We start from the raw sequence: 15030 nt of genomic DNA, 5'->3' as shown, positions 1-15030 counted from the left end.
AACGTTAAGTGCTACATCAAGAGTACACATTCACAACATCATATTTCACGCAATTTTATTTATAAAATTGTAATTATCTAACAAATTGCATATAAAATGATTTACTTCAAGTAAATACAGAATACTGCACAACTATTAAAACTATTGTATTGTCCATCATAAGTGTATTAAAACATTCCTAAAAAATGCCTCTATTAAAAAACAAAAACCCAAGAACACAAGTAGCATGATCAAGACCACTTTCAATAGCTTTAAATGAATTACTAGGAAGTTGCGTTAACTTCCTAAGTAGACTCCAGTTACATCCATTGAGATCGGCATGTGATACAATACCACAGTCTAATGCTAAAGATGACAATACATTATGCACCTGATCTATGCTTTTCTCCTAGACTGAAGGTAACCAGTCCGAAATCAGAAAACTAAAGCTCAAGTCAAACTCTACTGGGCATGCAGTTCTGTTATAGCAATACTTCCCATCGGTAAGTGTAGTTGGCTTTTACAATCAATTTTACAACTGATAAAAAAGGAACACAAGAGTACATTCATATAAAAAGGAATGATACACAAAGGGTAAATATCGACACCTTGCCGTACACCCCAGGATGAACCAGAGAGAAATTCAACAGGAACTAATCTGCAATATACGTATCAGAGATGGGCCTGAGTCACAAAACCCCAATCCCAATCTCCCCAGAGCTCGAGGTAATATCAGGTCCACCTCTACTACGTACACAGCGTGAAAATGAACGCACATATAGATGGAGCTTTAACACATTTATATGGCCGAAACACAAACGACAGCTAGCAATGCTGCCTGGTGCACACTAGGAGTTACAACACTTAATTTTATGCTGTGTGTTAAGGGAGACAGATTTTTTTTTTTTTCTTTTTGTCAAGTGGCAAGATTTGGAAGCTAATGGATCCAAGGGGGTAGCTTTGTTTTGTTTGCTTTAGACAGTTTTGTGACCAGTTACAGATATCTGGAAAAGTTTCAGAGAGAAAAGAAAAATGAGAGGGAGGAACTGGAACCTTCGACAGTGCTTGACACCTGTTGAGATCTGATCTCCTTCCTAGGTATTTGCAGAACTGCCATTTCAATGCACCCAAAAGGCACACACAGCAAGAAGGGAAACAGCATCAAAAATTCACACAAGAGTTTCTCTTGTAACCCTCACTGTTAATCAGAGTCAGTTTTACCAAGGGCATCTCTAAAGCAATAAAAAGACAGATTAACATCCAGGACAGTTCTTATAGCACCATGTTTAGTCCTGCTGCAAATGATGGCAACCTCCCTTAAATGGTAGGGGACCGACCCTCCATTTTACAGCCTAAAGCTGTTCTAATGCCAGGTGGCAAAGGGAAAAGGCAAGGGAGATCCCGCGACCAAGCAGAGCCGGACCGGCTGGCCAGGGTCTCGCCTCCCTCGGGTGCCCGCTGCACGTCCGCCGGGGAGACACTAGAGGGCAGGCGATTAAAGCACTCCCGCCTCACCTCCAGGGCGAGGTAAAGCCTGAACCGCCGCCACTCGGTTTTCATCAGCAAACTCCCACGGTGGACACCTTTCATACCTATAATAAACACTTTTAGGGTGAAAAGCAGTCGTGTGCAAGAATCGTTTTATCTGCATGCTACTATTTACATTTCAAACACTATTTACACACCAGAACTACAATTAGCATCTCTCTCAAAGGGGAGAGAAGGCGGCTTTCAGGACAGAGTACACTTGAGCAAGCATCTCCACGGCTTCAAACTCTAAGGGCCACAATCGAAATTATGGATTTTGAAGCAAAGAGATCCTACTGCTACCGAAGCAGACAGAGACAAATGAAACATTTGTCCATTAGGCTATTAGTAAAATTTAAAAACCAAAACAAACAAAAACCCCAAAAAAACCCACCCAAAACAACCAGAGAGATCAAACAACAGAAAGCCTATGAATACAGAGAGTATTTAGAAAGCAGAGGAGCCCTTTGGCAGGGCTCAGTGGGGAGTTTGGAAATGGCTTCAAAGCCAGGGCTACTGCTGAAGCTACCAGACCTCTCATTAGCAACGCCACCATCCCATATAAATCGCCCAGCAAACAGAGCTGTTTCATACTCCACGAGGGCCATAAGTCTGACAACAAATTGCTGAACACCTACTGCACATTAAAAATAATCAGACTGACCTCTGAACTCACATCTACCCTATCACCACACCAGGCAGGCCAGAAATTGCCAAGTCGTCATACCGCCTCTACCGTATCTTATTGCTTTAGAAAAATGTGCCCAGCAGTTGTGCTCTAGTTGCAGCTCACCTGAAGTTTTCACAAAATTTTCTGGAAAAAAAACCTGCTTGCATTTGGCAGGCTCTGACAATAATAGATTGATTTCCAAGGCCTCCCACAAGCTTCCCGAACTGGACACCTAAGCTGCTGAGTAGCTGCCGATGGGGCATTTGTAGGACATCTCACCCGATCTGTAGACAAAAAATGTGGGATTTAAATGTGCAATATAGGCAGCTAATCCTGAACATTCAGTATGCATCCATCAAAAACTGCAAAAAATGAGGAAAATAAGAGCATCTCTTGGGAACGGGGAAGGGGGCAGGATCAGCATCTGCAGCAATAAAGACAAGCTCTAGAAAAATAAGTTATTTAGTGGTTTTTATACGAACAGTCAGTCATTCTGGGACTCAGAAGTGTTGCACATTTGTGTGTACATGTGCAAGTAGTGAGAACAAGACTTGCTCACCTCAGAGTGTTTACCTTCCTATCAGTCTGACACTGCCAACAGCACGTCCAGCAGACGAACTCAGAGAACAGCGTGACAAGACAGAAGGCCAATACAGTACAACTGCAGAAATTCAAGTAGAAGAATGAAGTTGCCTTCAGAAGCCCACAGCAGCAACAGCAGTATTCAAGATCAGTGGCAACAAGGAATGTTTCTGTAATATAGACCTTTTTCTCTTTTCCTCCAAACCAAAAGTACTGGGTCACAATCAAGGCTCTTGGGTGGAGGGTTACTTCCTCAACCACACTTCCCTGATTTCTCCCCACACCATTTTGTCTCAATGCAGCAACGCTGGTGCTAATGATCTGTCTGTCCTGCTGCTATCAGGCAAAACTGTGTGCCCATTTTAGGAGGGGAAACAAACACCAGTAACTCCTCAAGCTGAGGAGTGGCTAAGAAAAACATAACACTGTGGTGAGGTGGAACCAACTTTATTAAGGACAGTGAATTATAATTGCTTTCAAAGGCTTTAAAAAAATTTACTCTGAGTCATGGCTGGCCTTTAACAGCAGATACCAAAGGATATGGAGGCTGCCTGATACAGAGCCAGTCAGTGGGAGTTAACCAGAAGAGGATGAGGTAATGCTCAAAGACAGGAGGACAACAGCACTGTCTGAGGCATCTGCAGGGTGCCGGTGTGCCTACCAACCACCAGCCTTCAGAGAGGAAGAAAACACTGCTAACTAAAGCACAGAAAGGCAAAGTGTGCAAGGGCACATATACTTACACGCTTAAGACTCATAGGACCTTAACAGGTCATCAGACCAGCCTTCTATCCATCCCCCAGAACAGGGAAGCTTTGAAAGCAATGCATTCATCACTTCTACTCCACGTACTTCATTTTAGGAAATTCCTCTAAGAAGGATGCTAAGCTCTTACAAAGAGGTGCGACACACCCTTTGCCACACTGTCTGACCAAAGCAGGAGCTGAGAGCTCACAGCTTCCAGGACTGGTTCTGCAGATACTGAGAAGGGTCATACAACAAGCTAAATTTATACAAAGTGCAATAAAACTACCCAAGCCATGGTCAGGTTTGTAAGTTCACTATTCTTAGTGAAGAAGAACGAATCAAAAACTCTAAGCTGGATGGAGTCTGATGTAATTCTTCTTCCATTATTTGTGCTTTATTCCAAATTCTACTCTCTTTTGTCCAATTCAAAAGAGTCTGTCTTGGCTGATCCTAGTAAGCGCTTCTGTTTTAAAACTTTCTTTTACTCCACTGCTTCAAGAAAGCTTTTTGATGCATTTGGAGCAACAAAGGGAGACATCTCCATAGCAAGGATTTGTTCACTGGAGGTAAGCATTTACTCTGGCAAAAGCAGTTCTCTCCAACTTCCAAGGGAATGAGCTATGATCTTTCCATAATCACATGCATTTACCAATAAATAAGTTTGGATTAGACTGTATTAAAACATATGCACAGATTTAAAGCACTGGAGTGTCACAAATTCTTACTCCACAGCTCATGCAAGTAAAGAGAATTAAAGAAAATAAGAAGAAAAAAAAAGAACCAAAGCCTCAGCTAGGAACAGACCAAGAAATTATCTTAAAAGAAGTTTTGCACAAGTTTAGCAAAGCACTAATATTAGTGAGATCCCTAAATACCTTAGGTTACACTAAATTCAAGAGAAACAAAAGATTTAGCCATATCAGATACATATGTTTTGATTTTTTTTAAGTTAATATATAATTCATTCTTTGAATAATATTATTCACTTGGACCCAACATCCACACTGCTTTCATACATTTATACAGTTATATCCCATCCTTGCCTTAAGAAACTGATGTCCTAAGGTATGGCAGCAACCAAAGGCTCTACAACCCTTGTTTGTCAAATATAAAACTCATTTCCCTTTACACAAGGGTGGAGAAGGAAGAAAGATGTTGATAAAATTAGGCAATTCTCCCTGTGAGCTTGCCGATTCCAACCTCAAAGTACTACAGGGAGATGGCTGGAAGCTTGCGTAAAAAAAATTTTTCCCTTGTTTTAAAAACAATTTTTTTACTGTACAATAGATGCATAGAAAGTTGCTTCCTGCTTGATGGGTTTAGGCCTGTAGCTATCTTTAGCTGTGAAAACAAGATTGTTCCTTTACAGAGTGGTGGTGAGAGAGACCATCTCGGGAATATTTGGCAGCTATCGAAGAGCTCATGACACGAAGAATAAACAGCATATCCACAGATTACAACGATGCAACTCTGTCCCACTGAATACACCAATTTAAAAAAAGTGTCCACTTGTTACTCAGGATCAAGAATACAGTAGAGATTCACGGCTCAACAGCTTTCAAACTGGTGGTTTAAAAGAAAAAATTGTCAGTGAGCAGCAGATTATAAATAGCCCACTCTTCTCTCCCCCACCCCAAAGAAACATGAGTTCACTGCAATATCAGGAACTTAGACTTGAGACTATTTGGGAGAGATGGCTTCCCTGTCACCCATGTCCATACAGCTTGGTGTCGGAGCGACACACTGGAGGTTTCGGAGGGTTTCTGTTGTCCAGTGTCTTGTTGTGGTTACTTCAGCAGTTTTACCAGCTGGCTCTGACAGCCTCAATGTCACTAACCAAGTTCTGGGCTAAGCATATCCCAAATATCTGGAAGAAACAACAGTTTATTCACTTGGAGGATCGGACAACTCTTTCACACAAACTCTTTAGGTTATACAGAACTTTGATATGAAAGTAAGCAACAGAAAGTTAGAAATCAAATTAACAGTAAGTGTTGGAAGAAGGAAAAATATAAAAACACTCCTGTAACCCCAGTATTTTTTATAGTGCCACTGTGTTCTGGGAAACTGAACAGTTCTAGACTTGCTTCCCAAAACAACTGTAAAGGCTTTCCACTGCTCATTTAAGCACCAGCAGAAACAGTAGGTCTCTACAGGCTTAAAGATCTCTATATAATCTTTATCTAACACAGAATGTTAGTTTTGACCTGCAGGCAGCTGAAAAGAAAAAATGCATCCCTACAGATAAAAATTCAAGTACTCCTTAACACGAGGAAAGCCTCGTGCATTTAGCTCCCCTCACTAAAACCAATGAACCTGACACTGTATTTCCAGTTCTCACATACAGTTCCCCCCAAATATATTCTATTTATCTGTTGTTCTTCTGTGTAACTCATTACAGGGAACAGGATGTTTACCTGCAGTAATGCTATCCCAATGAATATACCGGCAACTATGGTAAGATTGTCCTGCAACCACTTCTCAAACTGAGGGACACAGCCTTTAGTGTAGATAACAATCTGCTGATCAACTTCCTGCCAAGGAGAAGAGGGAAGAAAACAGAGATAATTACATTCAACTATCCCATCAGTAGAATAACCTGCTTTGCAAAAGGAATTTAGAACCTTAAGATACCACATTAAAAAAAAAGTGCTTACTGGTTTTTGCCTTGCATCGTAGCCACACTGAGTATTAATAACATCCTCCTAGGAGAGAAAGAGACAGACAGAAGAGAGGTAATTGATGACGTGTCTCCCAAACACCCTCTCCCAGCTCCCCAGAGTTGGTCCTGTGTGCAATAAGACAATCACCCTAACTTTGGTTACCATATTGCTTTTTTAAAAAACCTTCCTCTTCCATTCAGTGCTATCGATTATTTGCAAAAAACAAAACCACGTGGTCAAAAAATATTTTCAGCTGGCAGGGCAGCAAGCTGGGAAAACTGGCCCCTCCACCTGGGTGAACTCCATGTTCCAGATGCAAGCATTCAGAAGTCAAAGTAAAGGGATTAGGGAATTAGGGAATTTTCAGTGAAAGAATCTTCTGCTGAAATGGTTTTGCCTATATTGAAAAATATGCCAAGACTATGGTTAACATTTTCTGGGTTCAGTCTGTACAGCATTAAGGAGGGAGATGGGGCAGTTCCGTTGCAGAAGCTGCAAGTTCTTACCGGGGATGCCTGTAGAAATATCTACAGTACCTAGTTCCTTCCCAAAAACTAGGGACAAAAAAGAAGAGATGGGGTAATGTGTTCTTACTGCCTGTTCTTACAGGAACTTGATACCAATGAGGAAGGAGGGGTTTTTTTCCCTACTGCCTCTGTTTTAGTACTCCCAAAGCGCAGGCAATAAAATAGGCTATGGCAGACTTTTCCTAGTGAACAAGTGCTATCAACTGGAAGGTGAAGCTGTATTTACTCTATATACAGAGTTATTTCAGGACAATAAAATGAAGCAACTACTTTTGGTGTCAGCCACAATGGCAGCAAAATATTAAGTCACTGGCTTATATAATAACCGTGAGCAGGAGGAGGAACTTCTCAAGCAAGTGAGAAATTCAGTCAATCTTAGCTAGGTGTACTGAACATCATGATTTAATGAAATTGTGGGAAGTGAGAAAAGCAGCCAGGAGAGAAATAGATTTCAAAAAGCAGCCATACGGAAAATGATATCTCCTCCTATCAGCAGCTAAAGATCCTCTTAAGTGTTTTCCTCACTTTGCAGGAAGTACATCAACAGGTTACATCCTGTCAGTTGCCCAAGCTGGATTTCCTTAATGGACCTTTAAGATTCGAGCAACTTGTATCTTTTAATGAGATGAATGCTTCTGTTCCAAGATCTAAAAATAACAGTGCCACACACTTCCAGACAGTAAAAGTACATAAGATTCCAGAGGGATTTAAAGCTTTCTTCTTTGTACTGAATGCCTACTTGCTTTATCATCAGTGTCTTCTCCCTTTAGCCTTAAAATTTGTTCATCGAAAGAAAGCATGAAGAACGAAATGGAAATAAACTTTTCTAGGTCTTCCCTGCACAGGAATTTGGAACATTCCAACCTGCTAAACCACAGCAAAGTGAATTATAGGAGTCCAAATTTGTTTTAATGGAGTCTTATTTTGGCCTACCTTAAAGTTACCCCTTCCTGATTCAAGCTAAACTAAAAGCCAAATTAAAAGTCCTGTTCAGTAAAGCATCCACATAACTTTTTGCATCAGTCCAACACTGCATCCTAATCCCAAATGGGACAAATTTGCTTTCCCAGCGAATTAACCTGTGTTGTTTACTGCAATTGAACCAGTCACAGCTTGGTTACAATTATATCCATTATATGCGTGACTTCTAATATTTTTAGAAATATTATTATTTTTAGTGTTTATTTTGAAGACAATTAAGCATGTTGCTTCCCTGCGATGAGTAAGAATGAGGCTTATAGTTACATTTCTGGTTGCTGCATCACCCCCTAAGAAACTGCATAACCACATACACATAGAGAGAGATAAGTTTAGCGTGGATTATGTATTAATAGGATTACCTTGTACTGCTGTCACTGGTTTGGTTTTATAACAACTATATTTTTAAAACTGGGTTGTGATGACCTCTTTGTGTGGGTGGGAGGCCAGACAGGCAAACAGTAGAGGGAATCCTAAGCATAATCTAATGCTTGAGCCTAAGCTACATTTCGTTTTAAATTTCATTAAAATGTTTTCAGCAAGGTTTGTGAGAAAGATTCAAACTACTGTGAAGACATTCACTGCAAAGGAACTAGAATGCAGCTTGTGCAAGTGGTGGTGCCTTATCAAGAGAGGGGAGAGCAGCAGTAGCGACTGGATGCTGGGAGCAGCGACTGTGTCGCATTAGCAAGGCAGGAAGCACCTGAGGTGCCTGTTGGCAACTTGCCTAACTTTATTCAGTGCTACAGACTCATATATTTAAGGAACTATAAGTCACTCCAGGTGGAGAAAAAGCCACAGCTGAACTACTAGATAATACAAGCACTCACAGGCTGCTTCTTTTAAGCTATATGAAAGTCAAATGTACACAGTGTTAGCCACATAACCGTTTCCATGCACACACCCATCCCTATTCCAAGCCTTTCACTGCCAGTGAGCTGTGTCCCTACACTTTACCCATCATTCTTGATCATGCCTGTACCAGTAATGCATGGCTCCAACATTTTCTGCTTGATTATCCAGAATTATAACTATTGAAAAAGATACGAAAATTTACCAAAGAGCTGTTCCCTCAAGCAATTTCTGACCTTTCAAGTCTGATCTCAGGTGACTGTAGGACAAGCAGTAATTTTAAAGGCTAAGAAAGAGCATGTAAAAACGTCCATAGCAAACTCAAGATTCTAATGCAAACATACGTCAGTTCTTCAGGGCACAGACTGTGTCATTCATTGCCATACCCACCACAAGCTGGGTCAAACTGGTTGCAGCCTCTGGACACTTCATTAAATAATGAGTAACACCTGCTTTAGAGGGTCTGATCTTAGAGTTGCTGTTCTTTAGGGCAGTGAATGAAATATCCTGATGATATTCAATTGAAAGCTCATAGCCTTCAACTCATTAAGGGCTTCTGCTTTTTATACTTGCTAAAATTAGTATGTACAGCCAAGCCCATGGTTCTCTCATTCTAATAAAAAGCAGCAAACAGCTTACAATGAAGACTTAAGTTAGCTCAGGATTTTTGCTGACTAAAGGAAAAGGTAAGCTGAGGTTAAGCTGAGCTGCAAGTACAAAAACAAACCAATACAGGTTGGTGAGAAGGCAATGACCATGCCTGACTTCCAGAAAAAAAGAAAAATCTTAAAGTGATTTAAAAAAATCAAAGCAGCAAACCCATCCTACCCTCTTGACTGTCACTTACGGCAGGGTCTTTAGTGCAGCAAGAGAATGGCACACCACAGCGCTCTCGACTTGTGTTGGAATCTGTGCAATTGAAGTAAATATTAAGGTTCCAGTCATCAGCTCCAAAAGCCCCACAGCACTGCCACTACAACAAAGAAAGGAGAGCTTCTTGACTTTCAGAACAAACAAATCTCAGTAACATGCATCATCGCTGCCAGCTTTCCTCTAGCTTTCAAAACAAAACCTGAGATTCCCTCTGGTTTCATTGACTGGTTTTGTTATTAAAAGAAGAGACCATTCCAAACCTGTAGGTTGTTCTAAAATTATCATGCAATTAAAGTTCACACCCTACAACATGGCTCTCTGGAGAAAAACCCATGGAGCGAGCTGATAAGCCTATACAACACTACAGAGTTGCACAGGCCTGCAAGCTCAGGTCCCAGGACAGTAGAGCCACGAGTATGATATTCAGTCCAATCTAATGTGCCCTGGGTTGTCAACAAAACTAATCAGCTCCAAGGGCTACACCGGTATAGGTACTCCTTTTGCAAGTTTGGGGTAAATCTTTGCCTGGCTGTACATGAGACGGTACGAACACATTTTTTTCCTGAGCATCACACATTGCACAAATAACATCTTTACCAAAGGCAGAGAGAATCCTTCAAAAAGTATGCAAAATAGCAGGCTTAGTCTCTGGCAAAACATGCTGAACACAAAGAACTGTTAAATCTTGCTGAACACACAAAGAATGGACTGAAGATCAGTGGAGCACTGATGGTTTACAGCATTTAAGGAGCTAGCCCAATGAACACATCTATGTCAACTTAAAAATAAAAATTAAAAAAAGCAAAGAGACCACATTTTTAAAAGCATTGGGATGGCAATTCTCTCTTTCTAGATGTAACACAGTTCCCTCTGCAATATCTGAACACGTTGCTTTCAAGCATTATCTCTACTAGCTGAAAAAGTAGCTTGCTCTCCAGACTTATGCTGTCCTTGACTTATCTGCTAAGACTACTTATCCAGTTCGGAGAGCAAGTTTTATGTAGTGCCTGCAAAATTGGACTGTAGCCTTTTGGCTGCATGTAAGTGGACCACTGCTTTCAGACTGTGGTGACCTCTGACCTTCTCCCAGCTGGACAAGCCTCAAACCAGTTTAAGGATCCACATCCTGTTGCTTAGTCACTTGTCATTTCCCCCCACCCCTCCAAGGCATATAGAAGCAAATGAAACATTGAATTAAAATATTTTAATTGCAGAATGTACAAAAATTAGCAAACATTATTTCAACCAACACTTAACCATGTTAGCTACACGGGGCCAAATTCAAAGAGGAGTTCATCAGCACAGGCCAGAATTGAGTACTGGAACAAGGTGGTAATAAAAAAATAACTTGTGTGCAAATGTCAGTGCAAGACTCCTTTATGCATGCTGATATGTTACAGATCTTAACCCACAGAAGCGTGTGCGTCTTCTGCCTCACCCTTCCCTCTCAAGTGCAGATGTAGCAACATTTAGAGATTTCTGGTGAGAACCTGAGCTGCCCGCTTCATTAGGCTGATTGCATTAAGTCTACTTAAAAAAAAATAACACTGTAGTTCCACTCAGACCAGCTAAACATCTCTGCCATTCTGCAGCGTGGTGTAGCACCTCTAATGTTGCTAAAACTACACCAACATTCACCTCAGAACCAAATTAAGCTTAGAAAATGATTATTTTATTTTAAAACAGATACGATAGCTCCTACAATAGAATATTTTGAACACCCCTCCCCCCAAGAATCCAAAAATATCTTTATACACATATGGAATATGCTCCAAAAAACTGAACACAAGACACTGATGTACATTTGACGCATTCTCCCTAAGCTTATTCAAGAATAAGTCACCCCAACTCTCCACCTTGTTTCACTCAGCCATACATCAACAAATAAGCCGCTTTACAGAACTTCTACAAACACACAGCACCTTTGAAAAGAGAAATATACATATATGTATTCCAAAGTATTATATGCTAGAGTATTTCTGTTTTTCCTTGAAGAAACTGAACAGTTGGGAAGTGAAAAATAGACTAGGTATTTCTTTAAAGTGAGATTTACAAAAAATAAACAGTCCAACTTACATATTCCTGTGTGAAGTCTATGAGGTTTTGCAAATCAATGTCATCTCGATACGCTCTGATGTTGTTGTTTATAAAGAAATATAGCTGGTCCTTTATCCAGTCTTTGAAAACAAATGCTAGAACACCAGCAGTGAGCTCCAAGAAGAAAATAATTCCAAGAAACACAGAAAACTATGAAGAAAAAGAAAAAGGTTAAAATTATTTTGCTTTATGACCAAAAACTTGTTTTTCAAGGCTCACAATTATGTCCAGTGCTAGGGCCTTACCTGTTTCAGTGCAAGTTCAAGTTATTCCAGCACACAGGAAATTTTAAATTAAAAATACACAATTTTTAATTAGGGCTGTAGTACAAGAATCTTAGTTCTACTCTAACAATTAAAATGCCAACAAATTCAAACCTTGGACATTCCACTGGGATTTTCAAAGACGTCCAAGAGAATTCACTGTAAATGTCAACAGAGATGGCTACTTACCACCTATAGGGGCTTCTGAAAACTCATCCTAAATTTCTATGTAGGCACTTATATTTTCAAAGGCATAAACAACCAGGAGCACCAGCGAAATGCTTTCTAGGTTACTTTTTTCTTTAGACACCCTCATTGGTAAAGCTTTGCATAAGCAGACAAAGCAAAAATTGGTTACAGCAGAAATTAATTAATGACTAAGTCAGAGCAGAATGTCTATGGAATGACTCACATCCACATTAAAACCGAATGAGGCTTCTATGATTAATGCAAATGCAATGGATGCCAAAGGCATTACTAATGATCTGCCACTTTCTCTAAGCATCTCCACTGAGTCTACACTGTTTTAAAACACACAGGGGTCCTCATATACTGGAAGTCCATCCCTTTTGCAACTGTGCCTGAGTTTCATTTTAATATGTTCTCTGTGTTTGTTCAGATGCATTTTTAATTTCTCCTGCAGCTGCTGTATAGGAAGCTATTTCTGGTACAGCAGATGGGTTCATTTTAGGCAAGCTAAGAGAAGCAAGGAAGAGGAGAAAAAAAGTGTTACAATAGCTCCCCCTGCCTTTTTTTTTTTTTTTTAAAGCAAGACAAGAGCAAGCTAAAACTGTCCCAAGCTGCTTTATAAATGCCTCAAGAACTGTAATTCCCAACTGCCTCCTCCCCTTATACAACATGTCTGTGGGAGCCAAATATGCCTCTTGAAGGCATCTGTTTCGCTGGAAGCCTTTTCACATATATAAAGAGTTAATGGTTATGAAGCCACAACTACTACCCAGGCTGTGCCCACTTCTGCAAGTTGGGGTGTGGTGGAGGAAAGAATATTGAGTTTTTATTATAAATTTTAAATTTAATCTAAACTGGAACGTGATACTGTTGTCCTCATCTTCAAAGCCCACAGGAGGAGAGCTTTCAAAAACCAGAATGAGGCTACTTAGCTAAAAGAGTTTTGAGTACTGAGGAATGTTTGTATATCAGCAGCTCCTTCCCCAACTAACAGTCCAACCCAGAGTTCAAGACAACAACTTCTATTTTTTCTTTACCCATCCTGGGCACATTCTCCCCTTCTCCCTCTCAGGCCCCAGCACTGACAGTAAGTAATGAAGCCTTTTCAAATTAGCAGTACAGAACTGAGGATATCAGCAAGCAACCCCTCGTAACAGTCCTATCTCCTCTGTACCATGAGGAGCACTTGCACAGCAGAAATCACATGGGTCACATTCAGTGGTGTATCTACATTCCTCATATTTCATAGACAACTTGTTATGGACTCAAGGTTCAACATGCAGATTCTTAGCAGAAATTTCTCTCTTTTTGTGACAAGAAAGCAAAATATTAGGCTATATCTATATGAAAAGCAATAGTTCTATGTTATGATTCCTACCGTCAATATTTTCGAACCTTAAAAAAAAAAAAGAATCAGTAAGCACCAAAGACTGAAGACCTGTAAAGTGTTAACAGTTAAGCAAAAGCAGTTCACAAAACAGTACTCTCACATCAGAAAATACCTTCCACTCCCCAAAAGACATTTTCAAATCTTTACACAGTTAAGCAGGAACAGAGAACATGACTTATGCTATGTAACAGATGAATGCCCCAGTTGCAAAGGCTACTTACAAATTTGAGAAGAAAGGTATTTTCGCGCAAAGCTCCAATGCATCCTGCAAATCCCAAAATGAACATAACTCCTCCTACCACTAGGAAGAGCCAAACTGGATCAAAGCCTCCCAGGTCAGTAATGGAGGAGATATTGGACAGCACGCCCTGAGGAAGAAACAATGCCAAGGGATAACAAGGATGTTCAGCTTTCAGTTGCACAAATTCTGCTTGCATTTTTCTTTTTAAAAAGGTAGAAGACTATAGCAAATAAGTGTTTGGCAGTACAGGAAGAAAACACAATTAAGAACATCTTTACATGCAAAAAGAGATAAAAAGGGTAATTATTTACAATATTTCTGAGCCAACATGTGGAATGAACAACAAAATGTGTTTCTGAAGTCCTTTGCAACAAACCTACAGGGCATTTTGCTGCTTCTGTAGTTAGAAGGGTTAGCCTGCCAGAAAATCAGAATAGATATTTGAACAGAACTTACCTAAAATGCATCTCAGCACAGGTAATAAGATTGAGTTATCATACACATTGTTTATATAAGTACAGTTACACATGTTATGACAGAAAAGCAGTCAATAGGAATAACATCGCTTTGAATTTTGCATTTATGCTCAGTATTTACAACAATTGACAGAAATTAGAAGGGAGCTCCTAGGTTGCAGAATCTTGCAACAACAAATTTTACACCAAATTCTGATAAACTAGATACCTGGCCAATTCAACTTCAAGCATCTACAGTGCCAAAAACTCAGTATATAAATAAAGTACAGCTACTGACTAATCAGTTAGCAGGAAAAATTTGAAAATAACATTAAGTCTCCTAGTAGGACATAAGGCAGTTTAAGGACTTGTCTTGGGAGATGGTTTGCACTAACTTAGGTTAGACCTATCATATGGTAAACCACATATGCTGTGTTTTAGACATGACAGTCAGCACAGTCTGCTTGTAATGCCATTGCCCCCTCAGAAGCAGAGCTTGGGTTGTGACGCCAGTAATCCTGAAGAACCATTTTATTTTTCGGAATACATTTTAACCAGTTTGTCTGATGTTGAACAGATGGGTCATATCAAAAAGCAAGTACAGAGTCTTCCTTATTCCAGTGAGTTTGCACAGGAACAGTTACAGTTTCCTAAACCCTTCTGGCAGCAAAAAAGCTGAAGTATCACGATTTCTTCATTTGCCTCCCCAGTGCTGTAGGTCAATGCAAAGCACTCCGCTGAAGCAGATATTTCTCCATGGGTTTCTCAAAGAAGTCTGAACCCAGGCTGAGGGCTTCAGACTACTGCTTTCCCTACTAACTCCTGAATAAATCTGTGGCTTGAAAAGCAACAATATAGACCTTTACCCCTACAGTTCCTTATTTACAGAATTAAGTTCTTCATGCTTTTCCTTTTCCCTCTTCATATCCCCTTTGCTTCTTTGAAATAGTCCAAAAACAGCAGTAGTTTTGAAGGAAGTTATCACAACCTCATTTCC

General features: G+C 40.1%; 1 protein-coding gene across 1 annotated transcript in view; it reads right to left on the bottom strand.

Moving 5' to 3' along the window:
* Nucleotides 1–894: 894 nt before the first annotated feature.
* The window catches only part of TSPAN5 (tetraspanin 5), an 88429-nt gene continuing 74293 nt past the window's right edge, over nt 895–15030 (bottom strand). Inside the window, exons 3-8 of the mRNA XM_075090794.1 lie at nt 13559–13705; nt 11475–11645; nt 9373–9498; nt 6163–6210; nt 5923–6039; nt 895–5372 (exon numbers count right to left, since the gene is read on the bottom strand). Coding sequence (XP_074946895.1) covers nt 5307–5372; nt 5923–6039; nt 6163–6210; nt 9373–9498; nt 11475–11645; nt 13559–13705 — 675 coding nt within the window. The 3' untranslated portion in view covers nt 895–5306. The remainder of the gene's footprint in view (nt 5373–5922; nt 6040–6162; nt 6211–9372; nt 9499–11474; nt 11646–13558; nt 13706–15030) is intronic.

Source organism: Phalacrocorax aristotelis, chromosome 4, assembly GCF_949628215.1.
Source record: "Phalacrocorax aristotelis chromosome 4, bGulAri2.1, whole genome shotgun sequence".
In the NCBI taxonomy this organism is placed as follows: Eukaryota; Metazoa; Chordata; class Aves; order Suliformes; family Phalacrocoracidae; genus Phalacrocorax; species Phalacrocorax aristotelis.
The sequence above is the reverse complement of the archived record's forward strand: the minus strand, read 5'-3'. Positions and strand labels throughout refer to the sequence as shown.